At 39.1% G+C, this 20,731-nt stretch overlaps 1 protein-coding gene across 2 annotated transcripts in view; it reads left to right on the top strand.

Annotated features, from left to right (window-relative positions):
* Window positions 1-280: 280 nt before the first annotated feature.
* Window positions 281-20,731, top strand: part of Ugp2 (UDP-glucose pyrophosphorylase 2) — a 54,600-nt gene continuing 34,149 nt past the window's right edge. Inside the window, exon 1 of one of the 2 annotated variants that reach the window (XM_048435508.3) lies at window positions 281-434. Coding sequence is in view for 1 of the 2 variants with exons in the window: in XM_048435507.3 (XP_048291464.2) it covers window positions 1,268-1,286 (19 nt within the window). In the remaining variant the exon portion in view is untranslated. Of the gene's footprint in view, window positions 435-907; window positions 1,287-20,731 lie in introns of those variants that run through there. The other variant, XM_048435507.3, reaches the window with a different exon arrangement.

Here is a 20,731-nt window from a genome sequence, read left to right as displayed (position 1 = left end):
CGGCCGGGGAACCCTGCCTGGACGCGCGCCGCTTCCCGTGCAGCTCCCACGCGCGGGGTTCCCGCGCTCGCCTCTGCGCCCGCCTCCCTCGTGCCCCAGGCGCCCCGCCTCCTGCCACCTCCGCGCGTCTCATTGGCCAGACCCCGAGCAAACCTCGGCTCCAGACTGGCGGCCGCGCCTATCGCTCTGGACGACAGAGACATTTCCGCATTTGGGGGGTGCGGGAGGGTGGCTGCTCCGACTGGAGGGGGAGGGGAGGTGTGTGGAGAAAGTGGGGGCTCCGGAGTCGGGAGGCGGCGGGCGGGCGGGTGGGCACGGGCTCCGGGTGTTCGCGTGCGACGGGAGTGGAGACGGGGCCGCGGCGGCCACACTCGTGCAGCCTGCGAGACTCGATCCCAGGCCTCCAGCTTCCCAGCCGCGGAAGGGAGAGGAAGGTGGGTGTCGCCTAGAGGGGCGGGCCGGGCTCCGGGCGACCTCCGTGTGGGGTCCTGTTCGGAAAGGCGTGGCCGAAGGCCGAGCGTGGGGCGTGGAAGAGTGAGGGGCGGGAGGGCCGAGGGCGTGCCGGGAAGATCCGGGCCTCCCGGGGGGGGGGGGGGGGTCCCGCAGGCTGGTGGGGGGTGGCGGGAAGGGGGAAGACGAGCTGGGCCTCGGTGTCACCCCGAGCCGGGCCCCGGAGGCCGCGGGCGGGCCCTGGAGGCCGCGGGCAGCTGCCTGCCGGAGTGCGGAATTCGCAGCGTCCCGAGAGCCGGGCTATTTATGGGCTGCCGAAAAGGTTGCGCTACCCCTTCGCGGGCCTCCCCGCCTACCGAGCGGCGCCGGGCGCCCGAGGCTCGCGGCTGGACGGCGGCTGGCGAGGGGCCGCGGGGTGCGGCCGGCCGGGGGCCTGCGGCAGTCCTGCCCTAGAGGGCGTGGAGACCGGCGGGGCGGTGTGAAAGCCGCTGTAGGTCCGCCTCTTCATTGATGAAATTTAAGTTCGTGTGGTTTTACCTTTTCCGGAGACTCCAGTCCGGCCCCCGTTGGTGTCGGAATCGCAGAGTAGCCTAGAGTTCCCAAGCTGACTCGGTCCCACCAAGTTTCTGTCTTCTGGGATTTTTTTTTTTAAAGACCGATTTTTGATCGTTTTGTATGAATACTTCCTTAAGTAGCTAAACATCAGAGGAGAAAGAACACGTCGGTTGTTGCTGGGAAGGAAGAGCGACCTTCCTTATAAAGCAACTCCTTGAAATTGAAAAATTATAAACCAGGTTCTTTTTAATAAACCCCGAAAATGTCGAGATTTGTGCAAGGTAAGACATTTTGCTTCTTATCTCTTGGCTGTTTCGTCCGATTTTGGGTACTGGTTGTCTCTAGATTGGTGGGTAGCTTGGAACTGGAAATGTTCACTTGGGATGCCGTTTGCCAAACCATTTTGGTTAAATTGGTATGTGAGCTGCTTTGCGCCGCTTTTTGGCTTGGTGTTTCACATACGAGTATTTATGCCCCTGTGTCCTGCAGGGGTTAGTTTTGCCTTCCTAAAATCAGGTTTACTAGAATTCGGACTTCGCGGATAGAGACCTTAATAATTAAAACAGATTTTGACTGCTGATTAATTTTTGTTTCCTTCTTGTGGTCGATGATAAGTTATCTTTGTGGGAAAAGGGAACCCAGAGGGCTAGGGGCAGGCAGAGGGATGTTCCAAGTCTACTGAAGAAACTATAACGTTCTCCACGTCTACTCTTGTGTGTACGTGGATTGAGTCTCAGATTCATCTATTGCGAAATCAGGAGTGGTTCGTAGATACTGGAGGTCATTTCAGTCAGAGAGATGACTTTGCTGCAATGCTGTTTGCTTTTTTCTTTCTTTTTTTGAAATATGGAAAGATTTTGATTCCTTTGAGTTTTTCAAATTACCGTCTAAATTCTGTATGTGTGTAAAGAGGGTTTAGCAAATAGCCATGATCTACGCTGTAGTGTTGCCTGTATAAGTAAGTGTGTGTGGTATACGCGTTGCTATTGGTGCTGCCTTGAACTTCTGTCACTAACTCTATAGAATTTGCCTTTTGATATGTAAGTAACTTTTCTTTCCAGACTCCAGTGTGCTAAAGCCTCAGCCATCTTGCTTACCACAGCTAGTAAAGTTCTCGACCACTTAAGGTGATTCTCAGTAACGGTAGATGGACCATTTTTTAAAAATTTTTTATTTTTTATTTTTTTGTTATGCTAGTGATGCCCATCATTTGACCTGGGGGATGAAATGAAAATAATGAAATGCCCTACCGAGTTAACCCTCATTTTATTAACTCTTCCTAAATTTTGGATAATAGGTTAAAAGACTCTGACTGCCTGCATTATTATGGAAACAGATGGGACCCTTCTGTCTGCCTGCCTCCAGCACTAAGCTCAGAAATATCATTATGTTTTGTAGTTCACGTTATGCTTTTTATGTGGCTAGAGATGCTTCATATGTTCTGATTTAATAAATGTCTTAATCAAGATCAGGAAGGCATGATAACCTAGAAAGTTACTGGTCTTGTAAGTACCATAAAGCCAGTATTTTGTAAGAATTTGCTAGAGAAAAGCAAACAAATCGCCTCTCTTAGGAAGTAAAAAAAAATACTAAACTCAAGATAGTCCATGTAGTGAGTGATTTTAGGATAGCTTACAGGGTTAGTGCCCTTTTACTTACAGTTTTTGCTGTTGAGGGAATCTTCAGATTTCTAAATCGTATACCTAAGTGTCTGTGGACATCTGTCGTTTTACTTTTTTATCCACTTTTTAAAAGCCTGTTATTTTGAAATACACATTTTTCGAAAAGTTGCACGGTTAAATGAAGAAATTAACATAGTTGCATTGACTTAACCGTAAGCTCGACTCTGATTCCTAGTCCCATGATGCAGTCAAGATACCACGTCTGGTTTATTTGCTAAGCACCTTTACCTGGAGTAGTAGCTTTTCTTTCAAACAGGCAGTTTTGCACAAAAGACGACACTCCAAGTGTTTTTAACTCAATCATACTGTTTACCATTGCATAATTTTGTGTGAACCTTCTGTGTTTGCCCTGGCTGCTGTTAGAAATGATAGAACTTACTGGCCAATTTCAGAGTTGTCTGCACACATCAGTTTTCAGGTGCAAAAGTTGGAAATTATGTTTTTCATTCTTTAAAAAAGCAATTCAATTCTTTGACCCCTCCTCCCAGAAGTTACTGATGTTTCCTTCCACTCCCTGGCACTCTATGCTGTGTGTAAGGAAAGTGGTAACTATCTTCGTAGACTGTCTCCCTTAAGCTTCTGACCAGCAGAAGAGGTGCTTTTATCATGACTCCAGCTGATGAAACTTGTGTCTTGTCTAAAGATGAACTGGTGAGAAACCCTCAAATTCATGAGTTGTTTAAAACTTCTGTCTTTTCCAACACCTTTTGTTGCTTCTTACATTAAAGATTTTATGGGACTGGAGAGGTGACTCAGAAGTTAGGAGCCCTGGACCTGGGTTCAGTCCCAGCACCCACCTGGCAGCTTACAACTGTCTTTAAGTATAGTTCCAGGAGATCCAGCACCCTCACACAGACATTCATATAGGCAAAACAACAATGCACATAAAATAAAAATAAATTTAAAAAAATTTTAGGAATGCCCTGTTCTTCAAGTAGACTACCATTTTCTGTTGACAAAGATAATATATTCCTGGGGAAAACACAATTTCTTGAAAGTAGATAGATGTTCTAAAAGATTTTGTCACAGGTAGCAAATGCCCACAACCAAAAATGTTCCTTTTTTTTTAACTATAGTTTCTTATGGCATACCTTAAATTGCACAAATACTGAGACAGATGAAATAGCATGGCCCTAGATTTGACTCCTGTTACTGAAAGGTGATTTTAGACACTTTTCTGAACCTGTGTGAAATTTGGATATTGGTGCATGCCTTTAAACCCAGCTCTCAGGAGGCAGAGCAGGCGAACTTTGTTAGTTTGAGGCCAACCTGATATACAAAATGAGTTCCAGGACAGTCAGGGCTGTTACACAGAGAAACCCTGTTTGGGAGGGGGGCAACAACAAAAACCAACCAAACAACAAAAATTTGGATATTGGACTGGAGTATGGGCTGAGTGATGAAGCCCATGCTTAGGATGGGTGAGACGCTGGATTCAGTCTCCTGTCCACATCTCCTCTACTAGGTGTTAGTGCTTGTGCCTAGGGATTATTGAGAAATTGAACTAGGTTGTTCAGTGACTGATCTAGGCAAATACTGTGTGGCCAGTAACTTTAATAAAACAATGATGGCTTTTCAGAACCCAACATGCCAGCAGAAATACAAATGACAATTCTGGGTTTTCATATTTCAGATTTAATTTTCAGGTCTGGTTACTTGAAAGTTGATATATTAAAAAAAAATTACTAACCCTGTACAGGGGCTGAAGAGGAGGGCGGGGCAGGGTAAAGCTTGCATAGTACGGAGGTAAATACAAGGTACATTTTAAAGTTCGGCTGATATTTTTTTTCTTGAATGCTCATGGTATGCATTTCACTATATTGGATTTCCCTTCAGGTACATACCCGGGTTCAGTAGGTCTGCGTGTCATGAATAGTCATTGAGAATGCACACTTGGGGTTATACAGAACATAGGAATACTACACTTGACTGGACTTCAAGTCTAAGCACTGCTTTTATAAGAAAACTAGGTATCTTCTTCCTCGGCCACTTAGACCATAAGAAGTTAGGGGAACATTTTCAGTTAATAAAAACATTTAATACTATTAGAGAGGTGAGATCTCCATATATAATTACTGGACAAATAAAGGCCTCAGTTTCTTTGCATATTTCCCTGAGTCTATATTCTTCAGGAGCCAAGTGGTACTTTCTCCTAGGGTGATGCTTTTAGAGCTGAAAGCATGATCTCAGGCTACTGTATTCTCTTGCCTACCTGTGACATTGCTTTCTAGCTGGTTTTCTCTGTTGCTCGGATTATTGAAGGGCCTCCTCCACTTTTCTGAATAAGTGAACACTATCTCTTTCCTGCCTGTTATATTTGGAGGTGGTATCATCATCAGTTGTCGTTATTGTTAGGTTTGTCATCGGATGCCATTTGGAATTTTCCTTTTAAAAAGAACTGTCTCCCTAAATGTTTGGAAATGGTGGAGAGACTGATGCTGTTTAGCCAGCCATCTAAGACTAGGTTAGATTTTTAATACTATAATTCTAGAAGTGTTTTCACAACTATAAATATACTATTGTCTAGCTAAGATATGTAAAAATGTCTTTTAGTCTTAAAATTTGAAGTATTCTAGTTCAGGAAATCCATATAAATACTTCTGTATTGCTTAAAAATATGCATGGCCTGTCAACGTTCCCCATTTGTTAGAAGTTTTTGACTGTTGGTGATTCCTGTTGGGTAGATGGCTGGTGGTCAGCAAAGATTACTGAGCTAATTATAACTCAAGGGTCTCAGGTGAAAGGGTGTCTTGGTTGTCAAGGTCAAGCTTTGGCCTGGTTCTTCTCTGCTCTTAAAACCTCTTGCTTATCATTGAAATGACTGAGATAGTTTAGCCAGGAGGACTGTGGTCTGCATTAAATTAGGAGCGTGACAACCCAGTGATGACTAAAGCACATTCCTTAAAGCTGTAGATTAGTTTATGATGCTGCTAGAGGGTGGGGTGTGTGACTTTAGTTCAGTTCAGTCTTAGGTGTAAATATTCGGGGAATTCAAAATGAAGAATTGGCCCAAAGTTTGACTGTCTTTACTCTTGTACTTTGTAATCTCTGTGATTAAATTCCCTTTCTGAGCCTTTCTTCTAAGTAAGATTGGTGATTTTCATGTGTGAAAGACTATTGAGGAAAAAATTGATAAAGAGTATTAGAGAGATAAATATTAATGGGTACGCTTCTTGGAAGGTACATGGAAAGGTTTTTGTAAGAGACTTTTTCTTGCAATAGCCCTCCACAGAAACCGTTGTATATGTGCCTGTGTTTGCTTCTTCAGAGATGAATCGTAGCCAACTTCAAATAATGGGAGAACTTGTGGTAGGAATATAAACTGACCTGATGAAAATGTTTTATATAAAAGAGCTATCTACTATAGCTTTCTACTTTCCACCAAGCTTTATTTGGTACTTTTTGTACAAATGCAGGCATTATGAGTTCTCAGAAGTCTGGAGAGTTAAAAGAAATAAATACTTGGAAATTAACTTTTTTTATTGGTGAAAATGAATAAAAGATGTATTTACTTCCCATAAGGCCATCCCAATATTATTTGTACAGTGGAGAACATGATTTTGCTTCTGCATGTATACTATTGGAATATATTCTAACACTGTTATACCATGTTTGTATGGAGATATTCAGATTTAAATAAGTGAAGAATGGCTGATTTGAGCCCTTTGATATAGTATGGGATTCTTTAGAGTCTTTAGTCTTTGGAGGTTTTCCAAAGACTGTGGCCCTTTTTAAAACAACCTGCAATTGCTTTTCTAAAATATTCAATTTGAACTTGGAGAAACAGTGTTTGAATTGTGAACATTTTAGGTCTTTTAGTAGATTTTCCCCAGCATAGTTACTATTAATTGAAACAATATTTCTTAGATCTCTAAGAGTCTATCAGACATAGATTTTTCTATTAATAGCTCACTAAATTATTTGGAAGTTGGGCTTGCTTAACCATTCCAAGAAAATTAAATTTTGTGGTATTTGATTGAGCAATTTTTGTGTAAAAACTATAATAATGATGCATTTGAAAACTATTTCCTGGTGAACTTGATTGGTTCAGGCATCTCCTTTAGTTTGTTGTAAAGTAATTGTCTAAGTCTCCAGTTCTGCTTCGGCCAATAGTTTCCATTGTTTATTTTTCTCAGTCGTAAGGAAAAGAAATTGGTTGTGGTCTCCCCCCCAACCATTTTGACAATTAAGAATTGTTTCTGAGAACCGCCAAGAAACAAGCTATTTGTTGTCTTACTTAGCTTAAACAACAAAATGTTTTATTTTCCCCAACATTCCTAGATATTTTTGTTTTTCTTATGCAAATCAAGAGTTTCTTATTCCTTTGTGATTTTACTTGTATCTTAAAAAAATAATGCAAACCTATTCATTTTATTCGTGGACTTGAAATAGTCATGTTATGCTTAATCTACTTTTTACTTGCTAGTCACCAAGTTGTACAAATACTGTTTTAGGGAACAGCTTTTTGAGAACAGCTCTTTGTTTCCCTTGGCCACAGTAACCTGAAAAGCTGTCTTGGCAAAAGCTGATACAATATTTTATTCATGTTATATTTTTGCTTAGAATTGTAAAGCTTCATCCATGCAGAAAAACAGTCACACTGTTTTAGGCCAATTCATACAAATGATTAAAAGATTAGTCTTGGTAATAAAATACAGATATTTTTTTTTTCCTCATTGCTCAGGAAACAAAAAATAAGGAAAAGTAGAGGAGCATAGGATGTGGTAAGAGAATGTTTGAATGTTTAGATTTATTATCACCTGATTTCATCATATAATAGACAGTTGAGTTTCTGGTTTTCATATTGATTTAGTGCTGTGGACCTGAATTAATAGACCATGTAAATGTACTGTAAGTATGAGTTAAAAAGAGAAGCAAACAGGTTGCCAGACAACAGGACTTGGGTACCATTAGGGAAATATCTTCTCTGGGCTCATTTCTTTATCCTTGAGGTAAGGAATGGGTTAAGGTCCTTCCTAGCTTAAAAGTGCATCTGAGTGTACATATCAATATATGGGACAGGGCTGCCAGATAATTTTTGGTTCTTGGTGACTCTATGTTACACTACTTCCCCTTGGCATGACTTTCTTCTCAGCTACTAACTCTAAAAATGAAATGATACCATTTAACAAAGGTACTTTGAGTGTTTTCCACGAGTGATATTTTATTCTTTGAGATTTTAAGAACTATTCTAGATTGGAGATGTTGTTTATTCTGTAGTGTTAACACTTGCTTATTATGTATGAAGCACTGGGTTCTATCACTAGTACTACCAAAAGAAGTGGACTGAATTATATGAAAACAAGGTTAATTTTAATGAGAAGTTTAGTTTATGTAGTTTTTATATAAAGAGAACAATGCATATTAGCAAAACTCCTAAGTATTCTCATAGTAGTGTTGAAAAAGTCTTACCCTTTTGTTTTTGTAGTCACAACCACTTATTGGCTGGGAATGCAACCCAAGAAAACCCAAGAATAGAGCACTTGCCCAATAGGAACAAAGCCCTAGGTGAGATCTCTGACAGGTCTCACCCCAAGCAGTTATTAAACATTCATATGAATCTTTTCTCAACCTGCTCTCTCTTTCTCTCTCCTTCTTTCTGAATGAGGAACACATTTCTATAAAATCCTTTGTCAACTTATTCAATTGTATGTCACTAGTCAAAATTATATTAATGTTTCATGTTTAAACATCTGTAAGAAATTAGGCCAGTCTGGGTCTGGTGCCATCTTAGAAACATGTCCTTGAGGTGTAGAAGAGGTGACAAGAAGAACTAGAAGCAGGACTGCAATAAGCATTAAAAGAAATGAAATATTATCAAAGCAATCCTGGCAGTATTTGCTCATTAGAAATGCATATGCTCCCCACTGCCAAACTGTTGAGTCAGCACGCCTGGGAGCTTGCCCAGGAATCAGTGTTTTAACTAGCTCTCTGGGTTATTTATATGCAAATTAAAGTTTTAGATGGACTGATCTAGAAGTCACAGAGTAGGTAATTGCAGCCTTTGTGACTTTTACTAGCTGTGACCATTCAAAAAGGTACCTCAGTCTGGGTTTAAGATATGCCTAGATCAGGGTCCTGGTGGCTCCAGAGTTAAGAGCACTTTTTGCTCTTTCAAGACCCATGCTTAGTTCCCAGCACTACCATCTCCAACCCAGTCTCAGGGACTGTGAAGCACTCTTCTGGTTTCTGCAGGCCCAGGCATGTACATTGTGCACACACATGCAGTCAAGACACTCATACACATTAAGATAAAATAAATAAACATCTCCTTTACATCGTAAGAGAAAAGAAATTCCTGGATCATAAATTTGCAATTACTTCAGTAGACTTGGAATATTCCACCAAATAAGGAAGACAGTACAGCGATGGGAATCAGTTGATACCTCTTGGCATCATAAGAGTAGAGTGGTAGGCAGGTTGGTTAGAAGGCCGTTGTTCCCCTGAACAGAAGAATGAAAATGCTAGGGCAAATTAAGGTAGTATTGAAAATAGAAAAAGAATGGAGTTGTAGTGATCCAAATAAGCAGTTTTGTTACTGGGTTGAAGGTAATGTGAAGGCAACAGAGGGAGGAGCCAACCTTGTGACTTCCACTTTAGTCTGGATGATTTAAGGGCAGGAAGTGTATTCTTGATGATAATTTCTGTTTTAGACAAAAAAAAAAAGTGAGTTGAGGTAATTTGAGTACCCAGGTATAAAAGATGTAGAATTGGTAGAGTAGGCAAGTCTGGAGCTGGTGATGGTAAGGTTTGGATGAGAGGTACATATTTAAGAGATAACAGTAAGAAGAGCCTAGGAGACTTTGGCTCAGTTGGTAAGGTGCTTGACACCAAGCTTGAGGACCTGTATAGTAGGAGAGAACCAGGTTCTATAAATTGTCTTCTGACATCTAACATCTACATGTGACCTCTCATGGAAAGTATTTGTTACCAGTAGTGAGATTGGTGAGGGCCTACATAAAGAGGAAAAAAATGATCTGGAGACAGTCTTTAGGGAACTCAGTAGGAGAAAGGGAGAGCCAGTTGTGGAAACTGAGACATGACACAAAAGTAAGTCAGGATGTCCAATACTTCTGAGTAGTGGAGCCCAAAGAAGAGCTTTTTAAATGGAGCCCAAAGAGTTTGAAGGACAGGAGAACCTGGTTAGCTTGAATTGGCATGTGTAATCAGTATATATGTCAATGTAAAAACAATGAATGCATTGTTTTTTCCAGTTGTGATTACCTTCTTGGAATTTTATGTTTGTTGTTTAATTTGAATACTTGGGAGGCACAGGTGGGTAGATTTCTGAGTTCTAGGCCAGCCTATTCTACATAGTGAGTTCTAGTACAGCCAGAACTATATAGAGAGACCCTGTCCAAGAAAAAAAAAGATGACTGTGGGCTATCAGTATCCATGGACTTCCAAGGAAGGTTGGGACTAATGAAATGGAAGACTAAATGAGTGGTGAGATAGACTGGGGGTTCTTCACCTTTTGTTGCTCATGCTTTCTGCTTTAGACTTTTTGGTGGGTTTCTGAATGTCCTGTTATGTCATCCCCACCCCTTCACTTCCCTCATAGGTAGACTTTTCTTTCCTACCCGCTAGTTTCCAAATGACCAACCCAGAGATGTAATATTAATTATAAATGCTTGGCTAATAGCTTATGCTTATTACTGACTAGCTCTTACAACATAAATTAACCCGTATTTCTTATCTACCCTCTGCCACGTGGCAGTTCCTTCTTTCAACACAGCGTGTGGTGACTCCCAAGACTCTACCTTTCTTCTTCCAAGCGTCCTCCTAGTCTGGGTCTCCCACACAATCTCTTCCTGCCCAGCTTTTGGCCAGTCATCTTCTTAAATTTTCTTAAAATCACAGCAACATATATTCATACAGTGTAAAGGAATATTCCACATATCTCCCTTTTTGTCCAATTAAAAAGGAAGGTTTTAACTTTAGTGTACTAAAATTATATATAATAAAAACAATTATTAAGTAAGAATTACAGTTACAGTATCCAGTCTATTTGTATTTGGCAAATTTAGAGAAAATAATATTTATCTTATCTTTGTGAGTCTAAAGTTTTATACCTAATTTACCTTTTTATCATAACCAAGGAAAACTTTAAGTCTAATTATTTAGTCTTTAACTCCATCAGAGATCCCTGAATGGTGAAATGTTACCTAACAACAGGGACATCTGGTTGCCTGGACAGTCATCTTCAGGTCTTTTGTAACAATGAGTCATCTACCTTTGGCCTACAGGCCTAGAATATCTGGCAAACATTCTGAGAAGCGGAGAATTCTAAAGGTCTGCCTTACCTTGTCTTAGCTAAGTTTAGCAATCATTTTCTTTTGCATCCTGCTGGTCCAGTTTAGACAGTATATTGTCAGCAGTTGAGGCAAGGGCAGTTTCTTTGCTCAGATGTCTAACTTTTGCCATAAAGAAAATAAACTTCGTATGGAGGTTCTTTGATGCCCATCATCTCTGAAGTAAATTGGTACTGCCGGGAGCAGATGTGTCTCACTGTCAAGAAAAATCTTATGTTATTAAAACATTTTAAATTCCATATTTTGTAGGACTTTGAAGTGTTTGAAGACAGTCTTATCTAAATATGTGTTTATGACCTTAAAAACATACTTAACATGACTATCAGGATGACTATTAATCTGTTTTTAATTATACATTATATTTTTAAGTGAGTTGCATAAAAACAATACTCCAAACAAGAATAGAAACATACATACAGTACAACAAAATTAACTTTAAATTTGTATCAACAAACCAAAATTCATACCATTATAAAATATTTTGAGATTAATAGTTTTTTGGATTAAAATAGATTCAGTAATCTATTCTTATTTCTATATTTTCTATATCATATCTCCATTTTTTCTATTAGAAAGGGATCTTTGAATTTAACTCTTTTGTTTACCTTTTTTTCCTGACCATGACCAATAACAGCTTGTAACTGAGCCCTCTTAAATGATAATAAACATCCATAGCCCATCTTTTGGGAATATGGGTGTTGTTTTTTCTAGACTGCTACCTGTTGCCTGGGGCACTGACGTCTTTGGAGAAATCTTGAGAAAATCAGGATATTGTTAAGTCTTGGCTGAAGTATTCTGTGAGGCTGGATCATCTCAGCCAGTATCCTAGAAGCTGTTCTGGATGCTGGACCATGACTCTGAAAAATGCATAGGCTTTCAAAGGTAACATGCATATCTGCATTAATACGAGAATAGACTGCATTGTACACAAGTCAACCAAAGATAATTTTTTGTTTTGTATTTGAACAGATAAAATATACATCACGTGTCTAGGTTTATTTCTTTATGTTTGTAGTCAGGATCTTCAGGGCGTCTTCCCCCAAAACACCTGATCCATATTGGTATGAAACGAATCCATAGCTTCTCATCTCCTGTGGAAATAAAAACATAACCTCTTCCCCAAAGTAACATACCTTTTTGCTTCCATTTTGAAGTCAAAAAATTTTAAAAATAAACAGGTAGGTTTAACCTAGCAGTTTCCATTATCCACTGTTTCTTAGCAGTTACCCCTGGTTCATTAGCAGTCAAAAAATTTAAAGATAACCTAATAACATTAGGATCCAGACTTTCTTCTGTGTATTTTCCATCTTTACATGACTTTTTCTTTTATATTACTTTATTTCCTTATTAAATACTTTACTATGATTCTAAAACTATATATTTTTATGACTGTTGATACCCTGTTTTCTTTTTTTCTCCTAAACCTTTGTACATTTTTTAACACACTGTTACCCATTTAGAGATTTATTTCCACCTGGATTTGTCTTACTGAGCATCTCTAACCTTTTTTGTCTGCATGAGCAAAACCCCAAACCCACCATGCAGCACATCAGCAGAACTCACATATTAAGCCCACAGGCAACAACTGAGAGACGTCTTTGTGTACCATAGCCCATGTGAGAGACTGCAGAAATAATGTCATACAGTTTAGCTCATAGCATGCTGACAGCTGCCAAGAGATGCATCTCTGTACTGTGACCAGCACGAGAGACACGAGACTAGGAAGCCGTGTGTGTGTGTGTGTGTGTGTGTGTGTGTGTGTGTGTGTGTGTGTATTTAGAACCTTTTTAAAGCTTTCTCATGTCGTAGTGGACGTTTTTGCACCACATTGGAATACCATTTTTAGGCAGACTTTTCTTTCCCACCCATCAGTTCCCAAACAATGGACACGGAGACTTAATATTAATTATAAATGCTTGGCTGATAGCTTGTGCTTTTCACTAACTCTTACAGCTTAACCCGTATTTCTTATCTGTCTTCTGCCACATAGTGGTACCTTCTTTCAACATGGCATTTTTATCTCCTGCTTCCTCTGTACTCACTTGTGACTCCTGAGACTCCACCCTTCTTCTTTCCCAGTGTCCTCTTAGTTTGGGTCTCCCACACAGTCTCTTCCTGCCCAGCTTTTGGCCAGTCAGCTTCTTTCTTAAACCAATCACAGCAACATACATTCACACAGTGTAAAGGAATATTTCACACACACACCCCTGCTTCTGCACCCAGATAGTGGAAAGTCCATAATGTTGAAATTTTAGTTCTTGTGAATAAGGAAGAACTAGATTATAGTAGGAAGTGGGGCTGAGAAAAACAATTACTACTTGAACTGTATGACATTTACTAAAAGTATAATGAAACCAGCCAAATAATTCTAGTAAGTTCTAGTAAACCCAGTTTTGTGTGATGAGAAGCAATTCTGTTGGTTAGATATGTAAACTTTGGAGAAGGGTGATAGTTAAGAATTTTTATTCTAAAATTTAAAGAAAGCCAGACTAGAGGAAAATGAATAGGATGTATTGATTTACTGCAGTGGGATGGAGCTCAAGACAAAAAAAGCAAAACAAAAAACCCTTGATTTGTAGGCCCCAGTGTCTGCCTGCACTGTGACCTTGCGGAAGTCAGCAAACTATTTCAATCTCAGACTCCTCCAGAAAGTGAAGAGAGTAGAAGAGTTGATTAACCGTTCTCTCTTTCTCTCATCTTTAAAAATGTTTTGGTTTAGGAGTGTGGTGATAAAATGTTTTATTGCTAATTTACTTTCTGTCTGAAGTAGTAGAGGATCAATTCTCTTTGGTAGGAAGTGGGAAGGGAAGAAACCATCCTTACGAGATTGGGAATCTTGCATTATTCCAGGAATTCTTTCATTGACCTTTCCTTAGAAACACAGCTGTCATTGCTAGAAGTGTAACTTGATAATGTTAAGTCCTAGAAAACTCTTCAGTCTGTCCTTTACCTTCCAGAAATTCCAGACCTTCCTTTAAAAATTTGGGATGAATAAATAACTGGAAAGAAGAATGGGTTTTAGCTCTGTGCCTGCTGGTCTGCACTGACGCATAAAAGATCATTGCTCTTGCTGAACCAACCATCCTGTCCTTTTAATTTAATTTTTAAATAAGATCTCACTATGGAATTCAAGCTGTCTTCAACTTGTACTCTTCCTGCCTAGCCTTTTGAGTGTTGGGGTTTCAGGTGTGTGCCACCATATCCAGCTATTTCTGTATATCCTTTACTTCATAAAGCCCTTCCTTATTCCTTAACCATTACATATAATTTTATAGTAATAGCACATTGTCAGGGGAGTGCGACTCTAGCAGAATAGGGTAGGAGAGGGTAATGTGCTTGTTACCGTGGTCTTCTTACCTTGTAGAAGCTGGCTATATTTGAAAATAGGATAGAAGGAATGCAGATTGTTCCTTCTGAGCATCTAGTACTTACAAGGAATGCTCTTATAACTCAAATTTGAATCTGTGTTTGATATTTTTTTAGGATATGTCTGAAGGTTGGACCTACTAAAGTTGGTAGAAATCCAATAACATCTTTCAACCAGCCTTTCCTACTTGGCTTAATAGGGAGGATCCTGACATGATCAGTTCTTTTTATTTTTCACCTTAAGCCTTAGAAGTTAATTGGTAGTCTCTTCTAGAGAGGGAACCTTTGAAGTTTTTTTAATTTCCTTCCTTTAGCTAAATCTCAAGTAGCCCCTTCGTTATATTTTAACTTCACATTTACACTTAGTTTTAGCTCAAGTTGGCATTTGCCCAAAGCATAAGTTAAATGTTTCATTCACTGGCTTTTAGGGATGTGGCTGTCATATTTAATTTCAGGGGAGAAATGGCAGTCCATAAATAACTTCTGAGTCTGACAATTTTTTGTTTAAAAAATTATTGTGTACTTACTTCAGGATCTGTTCAAACTGATCTGTGGAACAGAACAAAATAGGTTTTTTTTTTTTTAATACATGCTGTTTTTTTTTTTAGTTTTTTTTAAAACTTTTTTTTTAAATACATGCTGCTTTCTTCCTCCATATTAAGAGTCTTCTTCCAAATTATTTGTCAACTATTCTGAGAATTGAATTTGATAGATTTTCTCATTTCTCTTTGCTTTTGATTGTGAGTGCATATTACCCGCTGCTTTAAGTTTTTTTTTTTCTCCTTGATTTCTCAGCAATAATGAACTGTAATCTGGAATTGTAAACTAACATAAACCCATAAACCCTTTCTCCCCCTTGAGGTTGCTTTTTGCCAAGCTGATTTATCAAAGCAATAGAAATGAAACAAGAACACCCTGTTGGGCAAGAAACTTAGTCGTATCTGACTAAAGTTATCTCTGGGATTGTGAGAACATGCTACCCTTATTCCCAAGAAATTTTTTGGGCTTTGGTTTTCACCAACAAAAGTAACTTTAGAACTGAGCAGTGTGTACTATTGCTGATTTTCAGGCAAGGTGTGGGTTCTGACCCTTTGGAAACTTAATCTCTGCTGGCTAAAGTAACACAAGATCTAGGTCCCCAGTCCTTTCTCCTTGTTGATTTGATTCTCAGGTATTTTCTTGGAGAAAATTTATGCCAAGCCTTAAGAAAAACAAAACAACAACAAAACAAAAAAAAATGAGTTAATTTGTTCCTCATTTTTCTGTCACTATGATCTATTTGCTTTTCTGGTTCATCAAACCAAAACTGCTTTGAACTTTTCCCTGTTCATTTACTAAAGACAGTCCTGTCTAACATGGGTTTTAATTCCGCAAATAAAAAGATTTCCTTTGAAGATTAGCTCCAAAGGCCCACCAAGCCTATTTATATTTTTAAGTTGAACTGCAATTTGGGGACAGAAGGGGTAATTGAGACAGTCTTACTAGTAGGCTACCCTGGCCTTGAACTCACAGGTCCATCTGTTTCTGCCTCCCAAGTGCTGGGCTTAAAGGAGTACACCACCATCGCCAGCAAAATTTGTGGGGTGGGTGGGTTTGTTTGTTTGTTTTAGACTTGGGATTGAACCCAGGTCTTCAGAAATACTAGGCACACACTCTACCACTGACCTACACCCACCTGAATGGGAATTTAAAACAAAAAGGGCCAAAACTATTCATACAAGCAGCTCTCTTCTCTGACTCCAGTATTTGTCTGTCTTCCCCCTCTCCTTTATCTTTCTTCACCCCCCCCCCCCAGCTTTTTAGGAAAGAGGCCCAAGTTGCCTTAAATGGCTAAAAAATACTCATAATAGGGAATAACATTTCATTATTTTTGTGACTTTATCCTGACAGCCACAGTGTGACTTTTAGATACAACCCCAGCTGAGTATGAATACGACTCAAAACTTCGGAATACAAACCAGTTTTGCTGAACATTTTGGGTCTATGTTCAGATGCTCCCAAGGAAACTTGGGATAGATGGCAGGAGACTTGAGGGAGGATACGCTGATGATCTGGTCTCTGGACCAGAGGAGGAGAGGAATGTTTCTCAGTACTTGTCTCTACTTTGTATCTCTTGGATTACACGTGCCATGATCCAACATTAAAGATTAAAAAACATTAATTTTTGAAAAAGACGAATATTTACTATCTACTGTCTGGTCCTAATACAAGCTTGGTGAAGGAAAATTTTGGCTGAAGTATAAAAGCCTAACTGCAAATCCCATCCTACAGCTGGACCTATTTTCTAGAAATCAAAATGTCCAGTGCACCGGCCTCTACCACTCTCTGCCAAGATTGGAGGCTATGCAAAGAAAACTAAACTCCATAGGACACACTAGAAGTAGTTTTCTGCAAATCTATCCATTCCTCTGCTTATAGTCCTCCCCCTAGAAACAATGTTCAGATTATTAGGGCAATTAAAATTCATTCTCCCTTTTCAACCAAAGACCCTTAACAACACAAGGAAAACTAGAAAGCTTTATCAGGGAGCTCCCAGACATCACCATCAACTGGTACATGTAGGACACCTCTTAAGTCCGTTTTCTGACTTGGTTCTATTTGGGTTTTGGGGACTTCCAAAAAGCCTGATTTTTCTCCTTGTGTCCTAACAGGCCTTCCTGTTACCTTCCTAAATGGGCAAAATTTTTCCTTACTCTAGGTCTACTGCTTTTTTAGTGCCCAGAGATTATCCCTAAAACGTAACCAAATAACTGTAGTAGCCTAAGAACTTTGGATAATCCAGAGCCTTGGGCTCCACAGACTTAGCTGTTGAGCCCTGTCTTCTCAGTGTTAAATGACTGAGACCTGGAAATCACACTCTCATGCGACCTTACAGGGTTAAAGGTACTCAAGACAGATTGACAAGAGACACGTTTACAGATTTCCCAGGTCAAATTTGTTCACTCTAAAGACAGAGACAGAAACTTCTATGTTTGTTAATGTTTTGCCATGTGTGTTTATCTTTGTTTTCACATAATTGTATGTCATTTTATGTTAAGACAGCATAAAACTCAGTCTACCCTCAAAATTTCCCACAGTAATTGAGTAAAACACTTGAGGCCATTTAAATAATACCAACAAACAATAGTTTTCAAAATACCTAGATAAGTTTACTCATTCTCATTGTGTATGATAAAATGGTTATGTTTTTAGTTTTAATAACTAAATCATATTTTAAGGTAAATTTTAACATAGCATTAAAAGACAAAAGCCATTGACTATCTACTTGTGATCTCATCTTTCAAAAACAGGCTCTTCAAGTTTCTTATCATTTAAGTTTTAAAGAAAGGAATCTGTTGGTTCCTGCTCAGCCAACTTAAGACTTTACCAGGCTAGGCTCCATGTCTTTAAACTAAAAACTTATATGCTTATTTATATTAAGAGTAATATCTTTAAAAGTACAGATTTAGATTAAGGATGGATATAAAAGATGATATGATCAGCAGTCTTAACTTACAGATAATGAAAAACCTTTGGTGTTTATAAAACTGTATTATTAGGGCATATGTGTGTCTATGTGTGCTGTGATTTTATAATGTTTACATAATACCAGATTGGCTTATAATTAAATGGTCTTGTTAATTAAAATTGTCAATTTAGCGTATATCCATTTTAATTAATAAGGTAAAATTTTAAAACAAAATAACAGATACTCTGTCTGGGTTGAAATGTTGCTTGGTTGGCCCTCCTCTCAGCGCTGACCCTGTAAATACTCTGAAGACTACTAGAAAGTAAACTAGCTTTTAGGGCATGAGGACCTCTGCACCATTGTTTAACTTCTCCTCGTGGACAGTTGCCCTGTCTGGACAGTTACCTTCTAGGCTCTGATATTCCTCAATTAAAATTGAGAAAATTACTTTGCACTTTTCTTTCAGGTTGTTTTCTTTCTTTCTCTTTGTTTTTGTTGTTCTGAGACAAAGTTTCTCCTTGTAGCCCTGGCTATTCTCAAACTCACAGAGGTACACTTGCCTCTGCCTCCAAATACTGAAATTAAAGGCATTCGCCACCACTGACCTGCTTTCAGCTTTAAGTTTATATATATATAATCAAAATAAATTTAATAGTTTATTCTAAGCATGCTAGGCTTCTAATTAAGAAATCAAGACTTAGCCAGGCAGTGGTGACACATGCTTTAATCCCAGCACTTGAGAGGCAGAGGCAGGAGGATTTCAGTGAGTTCAAGGCCAGGCTGGTCTACAAATCAAGTTCCTGGACAGCCAGGACTGTTACACAGAAAATCCCTGTCTTGGGAGAAAATAAATATAGAGTCTTAAATCTGATTTTCTTGAAAAATATGTTTTTGCCAAGTAACAACTAAATTTTAAAGCAAGGTTTGTTTTTTTAGCACTTGGTAAATGACCTTATGGGTGCTATTTAGTAAGTGTACTTGTAAATTGATGCTAAACATAGAGACTAAAGGGCAGCCAGTATTTTAACCCTTGCCCCCAGTAAATCTGCATTCCATGGAATGATGGACACTCACCTACAGCTCTGGTGACCATCTGTTCTGTTGACTCAGAAATTGGACCCAACCAGTATACAGTCTATGAACAGGAGACTTTGTCCATTGCTTCCAAGAGAAAGCACACAGTCAGCAACACCTTTACCCATACCAGCAAATAACATAGATAAAGAAAATTAAAGGAGCCAAGGGCTCCTTCCAAGTCCCAGGTTACTCCTGTGGACCTTATCCTCCTGTGGTCTTAACAGAGAGAAAGAAAAAGTTAATTTGAGACTGTTTACATTAGCTTACAAATGCCCAGCAGAAAAGTAGAAACAAAAAGTAAATAAATAAAATTAGTGGGAATAATACAAAACTAGACTTTAAAAGAGACAGTAGATCAGGTCTTATATAGACCTTCTTGTTAAATCCTGTGTATGGGCTACTAGCATGCCAGGTAGCATTGACGTTAGCTGTGATACAAAGACAACTTCTATTTGTAAGTCTATCATAAATAGTTGTAACTTTATTCCATATTTTAATTTTCTTCATCATTTTTCTTTTTACTCTGTTGGTACTCAGTGTTCATACTGTTTTCCTTTTAACCTATTTCACAATTAGATTCTTTATTAAAGTTATTCTTTTGTATCTTGCCATATTCACAATGTATAACTATCAGTGTAGTTTTATTTTAAATAATCCAAGGGAGTCACACCCCTAAGAACAGGCTACAAAAGATGGCTCCTGTTGAACAAGATGCCCATGTGACTTTACTGGCTCTTTCCCTTCCTGGGGGCCTCAGTTGGCATAATCATGTCGTTCTGACTTAAACTCTGTATGTTAATCATATAAAATTTATATCTACTATGATATGTGACAGTTTCACCTAAACTCCTGTGCCTGTGAAATGACGATTTCATGTTAAACGTATAAGAATGAATGTTTTACTTGCATGTATGTAAGTGCATCATGTTTGTGCCTGGTGCTTGCAGAGGTCAGAAGAGGGTGTCAGATTCCCTGGAACTGGAGTTAACAGTTGCAGTTGCCGTGTGGGAGTTGGGAACTGAACTCAGATCCTCTGTAAGAGCAATAAGTGTTTTTAGTCACTGAGCCATCTCTCCAGCTCCTCCCCAATTTTTTTAATGATTTCATGCATGCATATATATATATATATATATATATATATATATATATATATATATATATATATATATATACACGCACACACACACACACACACAATGTATTGTGATTATATTCAGTCACCGATACCCTCTGGTATTCCCCTATTTCCCTCAGAACCCCTTCTTCCCATCTGGTTCCCCAGTGGCTGTATTAGAGAAATGACTTACCCTCCCCCAGTAACCATTAATAGTCACTAGGTTCTCAGAGCGGGCATCTCCCTGTCCACGGTAGGAAGTTAGAGGGCCCAGTCTTGTGCATGTGTGTGTGTTCATGATTGCAGCAGTAATAATACATCAGATAGCAGCATTTCATGACACTCTCCATCCTCTGGTTCTTCAGTTCTTTCCACCTTCTCTTCTGTGTTCTGTAGGCTTTGGGAGGGGAAGTGTGAATGGAGATGTCTCATTTGTGCTGAGTGCACATCAGTCACTTAGTCCCAGCTCCTTAATTAGAGGTTGTTTTTTTTGTTTGTTTGTTTTTTACTAACCATCATCCTCCACAAAAAGGAGCTGCATTTTCTCAGGCTGAGACTCACATGAGAAGCCAGTTTGACAATATATTTACACAGGGAAACAATGTTAGTGTTTTCTTGTTGGGGCCAGACTGTCCTCAGTCATAGCTTCTGACCAGGTTTACATTCTCAGGTGTGTACTCCCTCCCTTGGAGGCAGACCTCAAATGCAATCACAAAGCAGTTGATTA

Source organism: Myodes glareolus, chromosome 8 (assembly GCF_982192425.1).
Source record: "Myodes glareolus chromosome 8, mMyoGla1.1, whole genome shotgun sequence".
NCBI classification, from domain to species: Eukaryota; Metazoa; Chordata; class Mammalia; order Rodentia; family Cricetidae; genus Myodes; species Myodes glareolus.
Note: the sequence above shows the minus strand (reverse complement) of the source record. Positions and strands in the feature narration are given on the sequence as shown.